This window comes from Bombyx mori, chromosome 5 (genome assembly GCF_030269925.1).
Source record: "Bombyx mori chromosome 5, ASM3026992v2".
Classification (NCBI taxonomy): domain Eukaryota; kingdom Metazoa; phylum Arthropoda; class Insecta; order Lepidoptera; family Bombycidae; genus Bombyx; species Bombyx mori.
Window position 1 is genome coordinate 15967789 of NC_085111.1, and position 18917 is coordinate 15986705.

An 18917-nucleotide genomic window follows, 5' to 3' on the forward strand; every position below is an offset into this window, starting at 1 on the left:
TCGACTATCTTAAAAAGGGAGAAACAATAAACAGCGACTATTACGTAGCATTGTTGGAGCGTTTGAAGCATAAAATCGCGGGAAAACGGCCCATTTGAAGAAAAAGAAGAAAGTGCTGTTTCATCAAGACAATGCACTGTTTCACAAATCAATGAAACCGATGGCAAAATTGCATGAATTGGGCTTCCAATTGCTTCTGCATCCACCGTGTTCTCCAGATGTGGATTCCAGCGATTTTTTCTTGTTTTCAGACCTCAAAAAGATGCTCGCTGGAAAGAAAATTTGCGCCGACGAAGAGGCGCGTTGTGATTTCGCGTCACCAATATGCGTAATAGCAGTTTGTCTGTGGCTATACGGGTGACGTACAAGTAAAAATAAATGGATTTATTAAAAAGTGATTGTATATTAATTGTTATATCAATTAAGTTGTATTTCAATTTTTTCATTTATACATTAAATAGGTAATTGTTGCTCGGAATGTCAAATTTAAAATTTTTATACTAAAATTCTAAATTAAAAGTTTTCACTTCTATCTGCAGCTCCTATGACCGCCTTTTTTGTATAATGGTACATAACTATATGCCAAAGGTTAAACGCAATAAGTTAATGACTATTAAAACTTGAACATTTCACTTTTACAAAGATAGGTATTCAATTTCTTTTTTATGATCCATGGCAGTTTTGAAAAATGAATTGAAACTTAAATAACAACATGTACAAAATATACATTGTTATATAAAAAAAATGTATTGCTATTATAAAATTGCTAATCTAAAAATAGCAATTTCCTATAAAAATGTAAATAAAATGTAATGATGTTATTTACTTTATGATTTCTCTTTGGGTCCATGTTGATGGTATTTGTTTATTATCTATGCATGTATTTATTTGTTTAATAAAGTAAGAAAAAAAAGTGATATAAAGAGTTTGTTTTAAAATGTTCATTAATCACCCCACTGTAATAATTATTACTTTAATTAATAAGCGCTGCATTATGTGACAAAAACAGTGACATAGTGCACATATTTGTGTAATTACTATCCCGTTTCTTAGGGATTTCTTTTTAATTTAATTAATATTAGGAAATGGAAATGCCAGTCTGCAGCTACAATTTAATAAGATCTTAATTATTATCTTATACATGTTATAGTTGTCGAAGTCTTTTCTCCACCTATAGTAATTGCTCCAGTTATAATTTTTGTAGGTTTATTTTTATTACCTACACAATGTTATTCTTTCATAGTAGAAGTTATTCGTAAACACAAACGTGTACTTAAATATGTATTTCATTAGTAAAATTGGTATTTGCCTGTGGAATTTTAATACAGGTTTAGTCGTATCGCTCGATACGAGTACACCAAGCAACTTAACCTTTAGCCCACGACTTCATAATCGTCACGATATGTGACGTGTATCTGGTAACGCCTCGATCCTAAAAGAACTATACATCTCTCAAAGCTTGTCGTCAACCAGGATTCTGTGTGCAATCCAGGCAATCCAGTGCAATCCAGGCTTCTTCGATATTATGGACACGTATCGCGACGGCCAGTAGAATCTATCGAGAAACTTGCTGTTCAGGGTAGGGTCAATGGTAAGAGATCTCGTGGACGAATCCCCATGCGCTGGACTGATCAGGTGAAAGACTGAAACACCACTTAACGAGTGCGTGCGCCAAGCCTCATTTCGCAAAATATGGAAAACATCTGTCAAGTCTTTAATAAACAAGAAGTCGCCGTGGCCTAAAAGATAAGACGTCCGGTGCATTCGTATGTAGCGATGCACCGGTGTTCGAATCCCGCAGGCGGGTATCAATTTTTCTAATGAAATACGTACTTAACAAATGTTCACTATTGACTTCAACGGTGAAGGAATAACACCGTGTAATAAAAATCAAATCCGCAAAATTATAATTTGCGTAATCACTGGTGGTAGGACCTCTTGTGAGTCCGCACGGGTAGGTAACGCCACCCCGCCTATTTCTGCCGTGAAGCAGTAATGCGTTTCGGTTTGAAGGGTGGGGTAGCCGTTGTAACTATACTGAGACCTTAGAACTTATATCTCAAGGTTGGTGGTGCATTTCCATTGTACATGTCTATGGGCTCCAGTAACCACTTAACAACAGGTGGGCTGTGAGCTCGTCCACCCATCTAAGCAATAAAAAAAAAAAAAAAAAAATTGAACAGATGTTCATTTTTCACTATGTTGAACGTGGTTTTTGATATTTTTCTTCCAAAAATCTAACTTTTTTCATTGGAATTAATGCTTAGTTCCATATAAATATTTCAAAATTAATTACCTATTGTATCACTTATAAGCGTGTATTCTGCAAAATCTTAGTTTTTATGAGACATTGTTTTTTGTACCAATTATGACTCTCATATTTGATACACTCATACTCATCATCTGTAGAATATACGTGCCATTATTTAAACTTTTTTACGATTGAAGGATTACTGGTGGCCCGGAGGTCTTTCCAGTTTCACCAGGACAGGTGGACGAGCAAAGGCTCAGCCAGAAGGGGTGGGATTTGCTAACAGCTGCCCGAGCGCCTCCGAAGGAGACCTAACAACTCAAGAGCAGCTGCTTCGCGAATGAATCTGGCAGAAATAGGCGGGGCGGTGTTACCTACCCGTGCGGACTCACAAGAGGTCCTACCACCAGTAATTACGCAAATTATAATTTTGCGGGTTTGATTTTTATTGCACGATGTTATTCCTTCACCGTGGAAGTCAATCGTGAACATTTGTTGAGTACGTATTTCATTAGAAAAATTGGTACCCGCCAGCGAGATTCGAAAACCAGTGCATCGCTCGATACGAATGCACCGGACGTCTTACGGCCTGGCCACGGGGATCGGCGGTGCGAACAGCGAAGCGGTGGACGAGGCGACCATTCGCGCAGCACCTTTTGCAGGCCACGGGTACTCACGTTCGCCGCCGCGACTAGTAAGGAAGTCCGACAGCGAAATGTCTATATCGAAATTATCTCGATATTGCTTACAAATTAATAGTTTTTTGGTTCAAGACCTATTATTTGGAAAAGATTGTGAAGTACATGATTTGAATAAGAATCAGAGTATACTTATAGATGGAGAATTCCACAAGAAGTACGAGAAATACTTTGGGTGGCTAGACTTCCAAATAGCTGGTCTAGCTAGTATTTCAGCTAAATTTTTTTTTATTGCTTAGGTGTGTGGACGAGCTCACAGCCCACCTTGTGATAAGTGGTTACTGGAGCCCATAGACATCCACAACGTAAATGCGCCACCCACCTTGAGATATAAGTTCTAAGGTCTCAAGTATAGTTATAATGGCTGCCTAACCCTTCAAACCGAAACGCATTACTACTTCACGGCAGAAATAGGCAGGGTGGTAGTACCCACCCGTGTGGACTCAGAAGAGGTCCTACCACCAGTAATTACGCAAATTATAATTTTGCGGGTTTCATTTTTATTACACGATGTTATTCCTTCACCGTGGAAATCAATCGTGAACATTTGTTGAGTACGTATTTCATTACAAAAATTGGTACCCGCCTGATATTCGAACACCGGTGCATCGCTCAACACGATTGCACCGGACGTCCGTTAAGCCACGACGACTTTAAAAATATAAAATAAAAAATATAAAAATTTCGGCGTTAATTTTTCGCGGCGAAAACAACTAAACTCATTTAATCACTGTACTATTCGCCGCGACTACCGCTCGACTCCGTGGCTCGCGCCGTCCGTATTCATGCATTTGTTTTGCTCGCCCGCCGCATCGCGCGATTCGCTCGGTACATTTCGCCGGTCGCTTCGCCGGTCGCCGGTGCGCGTGGCTTGTTAGGTACATTTCTATGCGCTTATTTTAGTCGCTAGACGCTTCGCCGTTCGCACCGCGCGAATATTCGTATTGGCGAATGTCCCGTGGCCAGGCTGTTATCCTTTAGGCCACGACGACTTCACAAAATGATGGCTAGAGGCGAGATAAATAGTATAGAATATAGATGCGACTTATTCAAATAAAAATAATTAATATGCTTCTTTTTTTTTCGAACTTATTTTTATTTAAGTATTGATAAGTCAAATAAACAATTCGTTTTAGGATTGTGTGTTTGAAGAGACAAAAGAAATTAAAATATTTTTATAAAAAAAATAGCGACAAGTGAAATTCAAATTCAAAATCATTTATTTCAACTTAGATGTCAGTAAGTATAACACACTTGTTGAATGTCAAAATATAAATAACAATGTTAACTCTACCACCGGTTCCAAAAAAAGCCACAGTCCTGAGCAGAACCGGCGAAACCAACTCAGCGGGCTTTTTTTTTGTTTTTTCTCAATTTTTTTTTTAAATAAGTAAGAATATTTACAATAAACAAAAAACAAGTCAAAATATACAATTAAAAATAATGAAAAATGAAAAGGCTAGGAGCGAACGCCTCATTCCCGCGTAGTGCCGTCTAGTAAATAATACTTAACTTTATAATATGCCTTGTTGCACAAACGTTCCTTGACAGTTTTCTTAAATCTATGAACAGGTAATAATTGAACGTTTTGTGGGATCTTGTTGAAAAGTTGTACACCCAGCCCCTTAAGAGTTGCTTATTATCTTAATTCGAGCCGCCGGCAACGCAAGCCTATGTTTGTTCCTAGTGTTCACATTATGCAAATCGCAGACTCTAGGGAATTCTTCTATTTTTTTACGCACGTATAATAAATTTTCAAAAATATATTTGGACGCTAAAGTTAGAATTTTGATTTTCTTAAACTTGTCCCTCAAGGAATCCCTCGGGTGTATATTATAAATAGCACGAATAGCCCTTTTCTGCAGGATGAAAATCGTTTCGACATCGGCAGCATTGCCCCATAGCAAAATGCCATAGGACATAACACTATGAAAATAACTGAAATAAACCAGACGTGCCGTATCTTCATTAGTATACGTTCGCTTTTTTTTTTCCACAAACGCTGCAGAACTAAGTCTACTCGCTAACTTGCATATGTGAGGACCCCACTGCAGCTTAGAATCAACTGTTATACCAATAAAAACTGTCGAATCCACAAGATCCAGTGTCTCTCCACTTACAGTAATATTAGTGTTTACTTGTCTAACATTAGGTGTGGTAAATTTTATACATTTAGTTTTTTTGTTATTTAATAACAGATTATTAACACTAAACCAATGTTCCACGCGCGAGATAGCATCAATCACATCGTCATAATCTTCCAATTGTCGTTTAATTTTAAACAATAAGTATGTATCGTCACCGAATAATACGACCTCGTGACGGGTTTCAATAAACTTTGGTAAATCATTGATATACGCAAGAAATAGGAAGGCACCCAATATGGAACCCATATGTAAGACACCGGAAGATCTCTTTCCTTTAACGTCTACCTTTTGGATTCTTCTGGATAAATAAGATTTAATAAGTTCTAATGAAACGCCCCTAATACCATAATGGTGTAATTTCCTCAACAATGTATTGATGTGCCTTTGGAAAACATACAGCATTGTATTATGAAGAAGCACTGTGTACTTAGCTTAGATTCCTTGTCTATGTCCAACCATAGACCGTCAATTTAGTTCCATCTTTAGCCGCTAGGTGCTGCCAGCAAGTATAAAGGGAGCGCAGCCATCTTTGATCTTCATAGCGTTGTGTACTTTCGTACTGTGAAGTCGCAAGTCCACAAATATTTATTCGACTTCTTATTAATTGCAAAAAATATTTATTTTGTGTTTCTATGAGTGTTATTTTGCAATCATTACGAGTATTATTTACCAATCCTATCATCGGACGCCATGAATCACGCGTCATCTGTTGGAGGTGATGTTGAGTCAAGCTCCATAATTTCCGAGAGGGAAGATGTCCAGGCGAGACGCGATGGAGACGCCTCGCGTTCGAACAGCTCGTCAAGCGAAAAAGAACAAAAGGAGTCTCTGCGTAAGAAACGACGGGATTCAAAGGTAACGGTCGATCTGCGAATCGGCTCGTTATCCCACCAGGTCAGTGACGTTGTAAATCTAATAATGCACCAACTGTGTGTAACAATTGAATGTAACGAAAAATGTTGTAAACAAATTGATATCGTCAATACGGAAATTTTGACAAAAACACAACAGATTTAAACTAATAATCTTTGTAACATAATTACTGAAAACTTTGACAAATCGTCTCCGTCGTACAAGTTACCCGTAAAAAGCGTTTTAAATTGTATACGGAAAAAAGGGCCGTATGTATAGAAATAACACGTCAAAGTTTAATTTCCGTGGTCTCTAACAAAGTATCCTGTTGCCAACGCACCACTCATTGAGGAATTTTTGTTTGATAATAGTAAATTGAAATCTATTCAGTCCCTCGGAGGGCTACAATCCTATTTGTCACGATCTCGTACAAAAGGTAAGCCAAACATTATAAACAATCATAGTCTGTAACATCTGGCACAATCCAGAGGGGGGCAATTGAAGACACCGACGGGAGGCACTGAGTGCCACCAAAATTGTAATAATTTGTAAACCATGTATGGTTACCAAATACCGTAAAAAAAAAAAAAAAAAAAAACAAAAAAAAAAAAAAACCTTTTTTCCGCGGAAGAAAAGCGACGGATCAATGCGTCCAATTTTGGATCTTCGAGAGTTGAACAAGGTCGTAAAGATAAAACACCTAACTGTTTTCGGACACCTAGGTACCAAACTTTCTCCACCCAGGGGACTGGATGATAGAATTGAACATTTCTCAGGAATATTTTTCTAGTATCAGTCGCAAAATTTCGTCGATACTTCTTGAGGATCAGTACCAAGGTACCAGTATCAGTACCTCCAGGAAGGAATCGGTACCTTCTTATGAGTTAGTATGAAATGACATGCCTACCCTTCGGTCTGGCTTCAGAGCCACACCTTTTTGCTTCTATAACATGCGGGTCGCAGAGACCTTGCGTGCAAAGGGAACTCGAGTGCTAGTGTCTACTAGACGACTTCCTTTTTGGTCGACCAAGACAAATCCAAGTTGAAACTTCAGGCTGCAGAAGCTGTGAAGCTTTTGGATTAACCTTTTTTGCTTCCATAACATGCTGGGTCGCAGAGACCTTGCGTGCAAAAGGAACTCGAGTGCTAGTCTACCTAGACGACTTCCTTTTGGTCGACCAAAACAAATCCAAGTTGAAACTTCAGGCTGCAGAAGCTGTGAAGGTTTTGGATTATCTGGGCTGGCATGTCAATTTCCATTATATAGGGTGCTCGGTCGCTCGGTCGCTCGGTCGCGGAGATATTGCGTGCAAAGTCGAGTGCTAGCTTACCTACACGACTTAATCTTGTTTCACCAAGACAAATAAACGTTTTTGTTCCCATAGCATGCTCGGTCGCGGAGACCTTGCGTACATAGGGAAGTCAAATGTTAACGTACCTACGCGACTTTCTCTTGGTCCTTGAAGACAAATACACCTTTTTGCTTCCACAGCATGCTCGGTCGCGGAGGCATTGCGTGCAAAATCGAAGTGCTAGCTTACTTACACGACATGATCTTGTTTCACCAAGACAAATAAACGTCTTTGCTCCCATAGCATGCTCGGTCGCGAAGACCTTACGTACATAGGGAAGTCAAATGTTAACCTACCTACGCGACTTTTTCTTGGTCCATGAAGACAAATACACCTTTTTTGCTTGCATAGCATGCTCGGTCGCGGAAACATTGCGTGCAAAGGGATGTTGAGTGTTATCCCACCTACGCAAATCCCACCAGGTCCATCAAAAGAAGTCCAAGTTGAGTCTTCAGGCCACATAAGCTGTAAAGCTCTTGGATTATTTGGGCTACCAAGTCAGCCTTACAAAAAATCAATTAGTACACTGGTTCAAGAGATGACATGTCTAGGGATTCGATGGAAAATTGCGAGAAACGAAGTGGCCACTCAACAACATCCTAGCTCAAACTCTGACGGAATTACATCAATCTATGCTAACTTGCAAATTTTCCAGCGAAGTTTCAAGAAAAGGGGTAAAAAACAGGCCATCCTGCATGTGTTAACAATTAAATGCAGTGCTGACGCGAAGCCACATGTTAGACATTGCCGATACACAAAACCAACCATTTCCTGGCAACGGAAGCTTCGGACATGTGTAGGGGTTACAAATGCAGTGCTGACGCGGAGCCACATGTCAAACATTGCAGAGACCCAAAACCAACCATTTCCTGGCAACGGAAGCTTCGGACATGGGTAGGGGTTACAATTAGACAAAATATTAACGTCCTGTCTATGGTCAGCTCAACAACAGAAACGGCTCACCCAAAAAAGAGCTATTTGCAATGGTAGTGACAATCAAAATGAATCTGAAAGTATTTCACTAACGTTGACCTTTCGATTTTTAAACCTAAGCGATAAGTTCAAGATAACTGTCAGCTTATCTCTCGGGGAGATACAACATCATAGCCGACAGGCTATCACGAGGAAATCAACCTGCGAAATGGCACTTTTTACCACAAGTGACCACAAAAGTTTTTCAAAAGTGGGGTCATCCGGATATAAACCCATTCGCCGACCAAGATTGGATACCTTCAGCAGACCGTAGAGGATGCAACTAGCATGGAGAATTCCTCCTCTCAACCTTCTCCCCAAAGTACTGACTCACTTCAACAGTGTCTAGGGAACCTACCTGGTAGTGTTCCCAGACTGAGCGAAAGCATTTGGGTTTCCAAGCCCTCAGATCCCGAACGCTAGATAACTCGCACGAAATCCAAAACCTGCCTCCTTCACAGGTTAAACATTAACCCTGAAAGCTTAGAAGGGGGGGGGGGGGGGGGAGGTTGTACAAATAATGACTGGTCTAAACAGGAGAAGATTTGTTGAAAATTAGCTGGTGTCAATCCACTTTGTCAGCATACTTACCAGCAACTAGAAGATGGTGCATATGGTGCTACAGTTTTAAAATTGATCCTAAGTCTGCAGATGTTGCCAAATTCTTTCTTCTTTTCCAAAAAGAAAATTTTGCCTATAAAACAATCCTTCTGCATCATAAAGCAGCGCTGTCGACTTTCTGTGGGCGAAATACATGTAGGACAGCAAACATTCTCAAGCTCTCTAATAAAAAATTGCTATTTTAAAAAAGCCATCGGAATAGCTAAACAAAATTCAACTACTTATTACAATTTTACTAAGTGTAGTCCCATTCACATGAGATCCGAGAATAGTTCTAAACTGGTTTTCTTCAAACCCAGCCACCACATCACGCCTCAATGTAGCTTGAAGGACACCAACAACCATGTTGCTGGCTACGGGACGCAGAGTTAATGACCTTACTTTGCTCAACATTTCTAAAGACAGTTTCTTTGATAACAGAGAAAAACATCTTTCTGATACCAGTCTTTGGGTCTAAAATTGAAATCCATTTTCGTCAATAATCTGCATAAGTGCTTTCTAGACATGAAACTAAAGACATGCCCGGTAAGATTCGTAAGGACTTTTTTCTAACTATGTGTGTTGTCACAAAAGCGGCATCCCGTACTGTAATTGGAAACTGGTCTTCGTTCAACCTTACGAGGTAATGGCATCAACGCATCTCTAAGAAGTGGTAGATCAGCAGTAGCCTCTGAGATGGATTGATAATGAACCAATGGACGAAATACTTTCTAGAGGCAATTGCAAATCATCCAAACGTTTACAATAATTATTGCCGAATAATAGAGCTTCGTAAAGATCCTCACGATTCTTTTTTTTTAACACATTTACTTCTACATGATGTATATACATCATTTATACAATTTATACATTTTCTTGTATATACAAGATAAAATGTTTATTACAAACTTATAAATATTTTTTAATTATTGAAGTAACGTGGAAGTTAACAACTGTTTTTTCGATTTAATAATTATATAAATTATGAACATTATCATTGCGCTTCATAATTTTATTATGGCTTTACCTATTTCATCATAGCGTTGTGCTTAATAATTTCACCAGCAGATAACAAACACGTCTTCATAATACAATGCTGTATGTTTTCCAAAGGCACATCAATATTACGGTTTTACATAACAATAAAACCGATATTATGTGCCGAGAAGGAAAACATACAGCATTGCAGGAAGTTCTTCCTGGTGAAGACTATGAAGATCAAAGATGGCTGCGCTCCCTTTATACTTGCTGGCAGCACCTAGCGGCTAAAGATGGAACTAAATTGACGGTCTATGGTTGGACATAGACAAGGAATCTAAGCTAAGTACACAGTGCTTCTTCATAATACAATGCTGTATGTTTTCCTTCTCGGCACATAATATCGGTTTTATTGTTATGTAAAACCGTAATATTATGCTCAACACAATCAAAAGCTTTAGATAAGTCGCAGAATACCCCAAGTGCATTATGCGATTCCTCCCAAGCCTGAGAAATATTTTTAATAAGATCTACACCTGCATCAATAGTTGAACGACCTCTAGTAAATCCATATTGTTTGTTATGAAACAGGTTATTGGAATTGAAATGGTTCAAAAGTATCAAAATATTTTTTTCAAAAATTTTACTCAATGTAGGTAGGTACTGAAATGGGCCTTAAGTTAGAGGGGTCAAAAGTACTACCAGATTTAAACAAAGGTATTATTTTACTATATTTCATTAGATCAGGAAACACACCACAATCAATACAGTCATTAAATATTGTAGCAAGGTAAGGTGCGATTATATCAATAATGGATTTTATAACCTTAATTGAAATTCCCCATAAATCACCAGTTTTCTTAATATTAATGAGCTTGAAATAACCAATTATGTCCTTTATATCAATATTTGTGCACTTAAAGTTAACATTTATCAACATGATCTTGCAGTAATGATTCGGCGTCGGAGATGAAATTAAAGATTTTGTAGTAGAAGCTGGGATATCAGCAAAGTAGCGCACAAAGGCACTGGCCACTTCTTGATGAGAAGTTATTATTCTATCATTGGTTTTCAAAGTTAATTCAGCATTGCTGTTTCTGACATTCCCAGTCTCCTTATTAATGATATTCCAAGTCATTTTAATTTTGTCAGGTGCATTTTTATAAAATGCCTAAGTGCAATGATTTGGCCAATGTACAGACTTTTTTAAACAGCTTGGAATATTTACAGACATACTCATGAAATGACTTATCATGATTATATGATTTTTCATGATAAAGATCATATAATCGTTCCTACTAAAGTAAGTAGGCAATCTACAGATAATCGTACATAAATCAAATTAAGAAACACATTAACACCACACAAATTACCCAAATCCATCATAATCTGATTGCTTACTTGAGTGCCATCTCTTTTTTTTTACTAGGCACACAATACACATTATAAGTTAAAAAAAAAAAAGATACAAAATTAATAACAACAAGTAAAAAATTTGGCTTGTAACATGAGCCATGCGCGCACAACGAATCAGGATAGATGTGCTAAGTACACAATGTTCATTACAACTACGTATAAGACAAGACATTACGATAGCGAAAAGCAATCGAAATTTTAATGTAAGGAAGTAACAATAAATCACAATCACAAAGGAAATCACATTAAACATTAAACAATTACACTACCTAATCTATTATTAACATGGAGGATGCCCTTAATCATGTTTATAAGCATCGCTAATTTATATTATGTAAAAATATTCAATTCAGTTGATGACTTTTCCAGTTCGTTATAGGTGCGAGTTGCATTGGTGACATGACCCTGACCGCCGCTTAATAAGCTTACATGCACAAAAAAAGTGTATAAAACATATTTACATATATATCTACCAGACACATAATGCAGCATTTTGTGTAGTACTTCACAACAATATGGATGGTAATAATACCTAATTACCCTACATTATTATTCTTTAGAATTATCTTTAACACTAGTGCCCAAATACTCTGTGTGTGTGTATGTGTGTGTCAGTGTGTGTGTGTGTGTGTGTGTGTATATGTGTGTGTGTGTGTGTATATGTGTGTGTGTATATATAAATAAGTAATGGTCTGAAAAGCGTCAGTGTGCAGTGTGGTAAGGCTCGTAACACGTGTAAGTACACATTGCCAGTTGGCAAGCTTTACAGTACGTGCTAATTCGTTTTTTGCAGACGACGCATTGGCGCCTAAGTCGGTCTGTCTTTTCGGGATTCATGAAACTGTATTGTGCCGGGCTATGTACTGATGTTGCGATGGTTTTTGAGTTAGGTGCAGGGGCTCGGTGTGCTGTAAACAAATCAGTTATCAACGCCTTTCGGAATTGCCGGTGTGCCCACGACTGGTTTTTCAGTAAAATGTACGAGTTCAGGACACTAGCGTTCAAGAGTCTTCTAAAAAATTTTTTGTACCACACCTTATGCCTTTTTCTTTCTAAAGGGTACATTGCGAGTTGCTGATCCTTACGGTCTACTCCGCCCATATTAAGATTATAGTCCTGCGCGACTGTCGGCTTAACTGTATCGCCACACTTGGTAGCTAGGAGAGCATGGTATGTTGAAATAAAAGCCACGAGGTTTTTATCCCTCCACACCACAATGTCCACATCTCCAGAGGTGCATCCCAACAATTGACCGACAATCATGTCGTTTTTTGTAATACTCGCCAATTCAGGTGGTACGAATTGACGGTTTGTCCGGAGCGTCCCCGCGCAGTCAAATCCCCGGATCTTCAGTTCTCGTGCCAGTGATGGAGAGTTGTAGTAATTGTCCATCCATATTGTGTGCCCTTTATGTTCAAGACCATTTAAAAGTCTGAGCACTAGAGCTGGTACTTTCCCCGAGACTGGATCATCTTCTTGAAATGCCGAGGTGTCATGGCCTGCATATACTTCAAAACGCCACAAATAACCAGTCTGAGATTCACACAATTCAAAGGTTTTGATTCCAACTTTGGCTGCTTTGTTAGGGATGAACTGGTTTATTTCAAGCCAGCCCTTCCACATGGTCAGACTCTCATCGAGAGCCACATTTTGAGATAAACTATATAATTCAGAAAACTTGCGATTAAGGTGATCTATTATAGGTTTAATTTTAAAAAGTTTAGCTTGGGGTCGTGTCAACAACGCAGAGTTACAATCTTTATTATTATTAAAATGCAGACATGCTGACAGAAGGTAGAATCTGTCAAGTGACATCTTCGTGGAAAAGCCAGGAGTACTGAAGATGTCGTTAGAGGTATTCCAGTATTCGTTTAACCGGGTTTTGATCACCACTCCCATAGCCAGAACGATGGCAAAATACGTGTAAAGTTCATTTACATTTGTATCATGCCAACGAGTAATTCGACTACTAGGACCGATCGTTCCATTCTCCAACATGGTCGTTGCCAGCTGCTGTGCGTAAATGTTAGTTTCCCTGACAATCATTTCCATAATTTCACGATCCCATATGGCAATAAATGCTTCGTATGGTCTCGTGAAAGAAACTGTAGGGCCACTAATTTGCGAGAACGGTTCTCGCCTCAAATGAGGTTCAATTTGAGGCGTTGAAAACTTTCTCCATTCAAATTGAAATTTGTTGCTGGGTTCCATGGCAGTCGGCGAAACAGGCGTCGGTGAGGCGGGCGTTGAAGCACAATCGGCTGGTCGAGGCGATTGAGGGGACCGCTCCAAAGTAGCGTTGGCGGATCTTTCGTTGACTTCCGCATCGTCTTCGTCCATAAACATTCTTGCTATTCGGGGCACCGCTAACTCGGCAATCCCTTCTTCCTCTTCGTCAGACTCTTCTTCGCTGCCTGAAAGGAAAAGGTACACGTTCTGGTTTCGATTGTAATAGGTATTTTACTTCCGAGATTGTTGAAAAAAAAGATCGATGTCATAATGAACTTACCATAATTAAGTGCAGTGGTTATTTCAGAATCACGGCGGGGTCTGTTACTGAACGAATTTATTCTACAAAATAAAAAGAATATGTTAATCAAAGCTAGTAATTATTTTGTATAAAACGTGGTATACTGAGATGAACTTACAGATTTCGACGCTTTTTTGGGCTAGGATCGTCACTACGCGGACTTCTGAAAAATAAAGCAAATAGGGGTCTATCACTGAATGAAGGGATTCTACAAAATAAAAATAATATGTTAATCAAAGCTAGTAATTATTTTGTATAGCAGGTGGTATACAGAGATGAACTTACAGATTTCGGCGCTTTTTTGGGGTAGAATCGTTACTACGCAGACTTCTGAAAAATAAAGCAAATAGGGGTCTATCACTGAATGAAGGGATTCTACAAAATAAAAATAATATGTTAATCAAAGCTAGTAATTATTTTGTATAGCAGGTGGTATACAGAGATGAACTTACAGATTTCGGCGCTTTTTTGGGGTAGAATCGTTACTACGCAGACTTCTGAAAAATAAAGCAAATAGGGTCTATCACTGAATGAAGGGATTCTACAAAATAAAAATAATATGTTAATCAAAGCTAGTAATTATTTTGTATAGCAGGTGGTATACAGAGATGAACTTACAGATTTCGCCGCTTTTTTGGGGTAGAAGTCTTCTTCGGTGTGCTTGCCCCGCTGCTTGAACCACATTCGACGTATCTACGAAAAATGATTTTTTGGGTTTTAGTTTAAGAGTTTATTTCGATTCAGAAACTGAAGGCTTGCTAGGGAGACGAGCGCCACCACATTGCCCACATGTTCGCACTCCTCTTACACTGCTACGGGCTGCTATGTGAACGCATACCCTCATACCTCATTACACACACCACGACTACTATCCGTCCGGGCGTAGCTGGAGTAGCGTCTCAGGTTAGCAGCGAATAGGTAGAGAAAAGAAAGACCACGACCACCCCTAGCACGCCCGCGGGTTTCATCATTGTTAGTACAATTCATGCAAAACAAAGCCAAAGTAAACAGACTGTGCGTGCGAAATAAACCCTTTCAAAGTTAAAAATTTGTTAACATTAACAATGCTAAAAACAATCAATCCAATCAAAGTGCAAAAAAAGTTAAAAAGAAACATCTAAAAATCAATATCGATAAAAATTGAAAGCGTATAAGTTAGTTCAACCTAGAAGCAAAGAATTCAATCACAGGTATAAAATAAAAAAAATTAAATAACTCTTAATCATTAAATATATATATTATATTATAATATATTGAATTCTTATATATATATATATATATATATATATATATATAGAGGATAATATATAATATATTAATAAGTATTAAAATAGACGAAATCAAAAAAAGTGTAAAGTTAACTGAGTATCGAATTATCGCAAAAATATGGTCACGGATTATTTATTGGTTGAAAAATTAACTTAAATTCTTAATTGGAAATAATTTTATGGTTTTTACCCAAACTGAAAAAATCGAATGTCGATTTTCAAGGGTGGAAAATGGATTCAGAACTACATACCGATTTAAAAAAGTCGAGTTTTATTGTTTGAATGTACCCGTAATATTACGGTGTTGTCGGTTAGAGTTAATGGCTCAAAAATTCGCTATAAGCTGAATTATCTATTTTCTTCACTTTTTAATGTAACAAATACATTTAGAAAATAAACCTGAAGTGATACTTTGACATCGTAATAAAAATAATTAAATCATTACCTATAAAATAATTAATTAAAAAAATATTTTCTATAATTGTCATTCTCGAATTCCCTGAACTAAAAAAATCCGTGATTTTACTGAAAAGATCATTTATTATGTCATATCATATAGTGCATTGTAAATGCAAACTGGAAAAAAATCGATCTTTAAGGATTTGAAGTCGTCGTGGCCTAAAGGATAAAACGTCCGGTGCATTCGTAGCGATGCAACGGTGTTCGAATCCCGCAGGCGGGTACCAATTTTTCTAGTGAAATACGTACTTAACAATTGTTCACGATTGACTTCCACGGTGAAGGAATAATATCGTGTAATAAAAATCAAAACCCGCAAAATTATAATTTGCGTAATTACTGGTGGTAGGATCTCTTGCGAGTCCGCACGGGTAGGTACCACCGCCCCGCTTGTTTCTGCCGTGAAGCAGTAATGCGTTTCGGTTTGAAGGGTGGGGCAGCCGTTGTAACTATACTGAGACCTTAGAACTTCTTTCTCAAGGTGTGTGGCGCATTTACGTTGTAGATGTCTATGAATTCCAGTAACCACTTAACACCGGGTGGGCTGTAAGCTCGTCCACACATCTAGGCAATAAAAAAAAATAAAAAAAATCGATCTCCTGGACCTCGATTTTTTTGTGAATCGATTTAAGGTAAAAGCACTAATGCTCGACATTGAACTAAAAGATGACACTTTAATAAAAAAAATATTCTAATAAGGAAATTAAACATTTAAATAACATTGCTATTGATGTTAAAGACACCTAGTACCATCTATGATACATTCTCAAAAGCTTGCGTACAGTGTTAGAAGCAAATTTCAAAATGGCATCAGTTGACAACAAACAATGTGAGCAGGTTGACGTTTTGCGCGTAATTCTTAGCGTTTTCCTTAAGCCATCTGACTTTTAACAGGTATGATTTTGTCATAAATTTATAATTATTGGCTACTGTTGGTTTCGATATTATAAATGTATGAAATTATTGATTTCTTAAGACCATTTCCTTGTTATTTTGGTTTGTTTTTGTACAAATTTTAAGTGGTGTTTACTATTAGTACCAAAAATGAATCAAAACCTAAAAGATGACACGTGTGTCTTCTACTAGGGTTACATCGAACTGAATTTGTTAGCTTAATTTTCTTCAAATTCAGCCTTTATGTTGTAAAACAAAAGTTTCAATCTGAGTTTCGTTCATTTTACACGAGCCTAACTAAACGAAGACAGTGTCAACTATTAGGGTATACTAGATGTCAACTATTAGTATCAAGTAATTTCAGCTTAAGTTTCGAGCACGATGCCGCCAGTAAAGGGTCAGATGTTTCAATACTCTGAAGCCAATATTGAAGAAGCCATAAAAGAATTACTGGTGGCCCTGAGGCCTTTCCAGTTTCACAAGGACAGAAGGGGCGGGATTTGCTAACAGCTACCCGAGCGCCTCCAAGGGAGACCTAACAACTCAAGAGTAGCTGCTTCGCGAATGAATCTACTACCGGATCGGAATCGCGACCCGCTGAGAAGATCCGGCGAGAAACTCAACGGGCTGATGCTTAGGTTAGGTTGCACGTCGAACTCTTTGCCGAGTTCGACGAGTACGATTACCGGGATCTCTACTCCTAGTGTTAAAGCGGAAGGCGTCTAATGCAAGGGTTATTGGATCTGATGGATCCGTAAGAAGGTGTCTAGGGCGACGACGGTGACCTGCTCCTGCGTGGTCAGGATTCGGGGAGTAGTCAGCTGTGGCAACGATAAGGCGATTACCATGACGCATTGCCTTATCGAAGTAACGTTCCGACGCGGACTTCATGTATTTTCTGATCGGTTCGAGGTCCAAGTCGTCGTGTAAGTCGACGTTCCTCACGAACCACGGGGCTCCGACTGCTAACCTGCAAAAACGAGATTGTAGGGATTGGAGGGTGTCTATGTGTGTGCGGGCCGCGTGAGCAAACACCACACTCGCGTAAGTCATGACCGGCTTTATGTAAGCTTTGTAAAGTGTCACCTTGTTCCGAAGGGACATTATACTCCGCTTACAGATCATGGGGTAGAGTCTGCCGAGAATAAAAGCGGCACGGTCGCGGACTGATTTTATATGTGGGTGGAATGTCATGGATGCATCCAGGGTGACTCCCAAGTACTTGACCTTCCTGGTCCAGGGTATGAGGCGGGGCGTTCCGACAGCTACTGCGGCAAAGAAATTTGGAGTTCCACGAGTAACTTTATTAAATAAAGTCAAGGGAAAGACACCTATTATGCGTAAAATGGGAAGAAGTTGTTATTTAACCGAAGATATAGAAAAAATACTTGTAACATGGGTAAAAGCTATGGTCAAACAAGGGTTTCAAATAGGAAAAGATAATTTACAAGATAGCGTTAAGAAAATAGTTGATGATCTTAAGATTGATTATAATTGTTTATAATAAAACTAACGTTAAAGTCGTGTCTATTATTAGTGCCAACTGATGTCAATTTTTGGTGGATTTGATTTTCGATGCTGTCATCTTTTAGTGTCTATGGCAAAACTAACAAGTTTGTAATTTTTTTTAGAAACTACAACAGTATTGAAATATTTTATATGAAAAAATTGATCTCTAAATGTTGCTCTAACAGTAAAAAAAAAGATTTAATATAATTTTTGATAAATACATTTGATAACTGAGAATGAAGTTTGATTTGTCCTTAAAGTGTCTAGCATTAGTGCTTTTACCTTATTAGGTTACTACGCGAATCAATTTAAAATCGATCTTTTTCGTCAAGAGTCCCCATCCCTACTTTGAGGTCGAAATTTTCGCATTTGCGACTAAGATAAACGTATTTTGCAATAATTAGATTGAAGTCCACTTTAATAGTGATATATATATATATATATATATATATACACATATTCGTTTGGGTTTTATTATTTTCTATTATCTTCCTATCAAATATGACAAATAAATCCACTTACAAATTCGTAAAATGACTGCTTCGAGCGTTGTTTTTTACTTAAATGTAAACACTACAGTCATGTTAATAAATAAAATTAAATATTACTTACTGTTCCATGATTTTTTTAGTTGAAATCAACAAATCTTACAAAATTGTACACAATCCGAATTCCGAACAATTAAGCGAGAAGCATTGAATAACCTCAGGTCACAGAATGCTTGAGTTGAGACCATAGTTTATACACTTAATATATTTGGTTGAGAGGTGACTGAAGTTAGCGCCTCAAAAAATTTTTTTTTCATATTTTCTACTTATTTTCTATTAATTCGTTTGTTCATCATTTGTTCATGATTGTTCACTGTTAATAATTGTTTGTTCTGCATTTATTTATTTAAAAATAATATTTAAAAATATACCTACAAGTTAGCAAAAAATTGCAAGAAGGGGTTCTTGCAATTTTTAATATTTTTTCATCTTTAATGATTCGT

At 37.9% G+C, this 18917-nt stretch overlaps 1 protein-coding gene and 1 long non-coding RNA gene across 5 annotated transcripts; one reads left to right on the plus strand and one right to left on the minus strand.

Moving 5' to 3' along the window:
• Positions 1-4151: 4151 nt before the first annotated feature.
• On the minus strand, positions 4152-18660 carry LOC119628549 (piggyBac transposable element-derived protein 4). Of its 4 annotated transcripts, none has more exons than XM_038011209.2 (7): positions 18539-18660; positions 14415-14489; positions 14249-14293; positions 14082-14126; positions 13915-13959; positions 13776-13837; positions 4152-13680 (listed from the first exon to the last, which is right to left on the minus strand). In XM_038011209.2, the coding sequence occupies exons 1-7, from the start codon at positions 18544-18546 to the stop codon at positions 11969-11971; spliced, it is 1992 nt and encodes a 663-aa protein (XP_037867137.1). In that variant the 5' UTR covers positions 18547-18660; the 3' UTR covers positions 4152-11968. The 4 variants fall into 4 exon arrangements, with proteins under 4 accessions (XP_037867137.1, XP_062524795.1, XP_062524794.1 ...); XM_062668811.1 differs by lacking the exon at positions 18539-18660 and adding an exon at positions 17263-18227; XM_062668810.1 differs by lacking the exon at positions 14249-14293 and having other exon boundaries at positions 18539-18654.
• Positions 16152-18160, plus strand: LOC134198953 (uncharacterized). The gene is made up of 2 exons (XR_009973252.1): positions 16152-16417; positions 16782-18160. It is a non-coding gene; the product is annotated as an uncharacterized LOC134198953 (long non-coding RNA).
• Positions 18661-18917: the final 257 nt, after the last annotated feature.

Excerpts from the sequence above, each read along its gene's own strand:
- LOC119628549 (XM_038011209.2), bottom strand. Across the intron at positions 14,294-14,414 it reads CCAAAAAAGCGGCGAAATCT|AAGTCTGCGTAGTAACGATT; the intron begins GTAAGTTCATCT and ends TTTATTTTTCAG. Across the intron at positions 14,127-14,248 it reads CCAAAAAAGCGCCGAAATCT|AAGTCTGCGTAGTAACGATT; the intron begins GTAAGTTCATCT and ends TTTATTTTTCAG.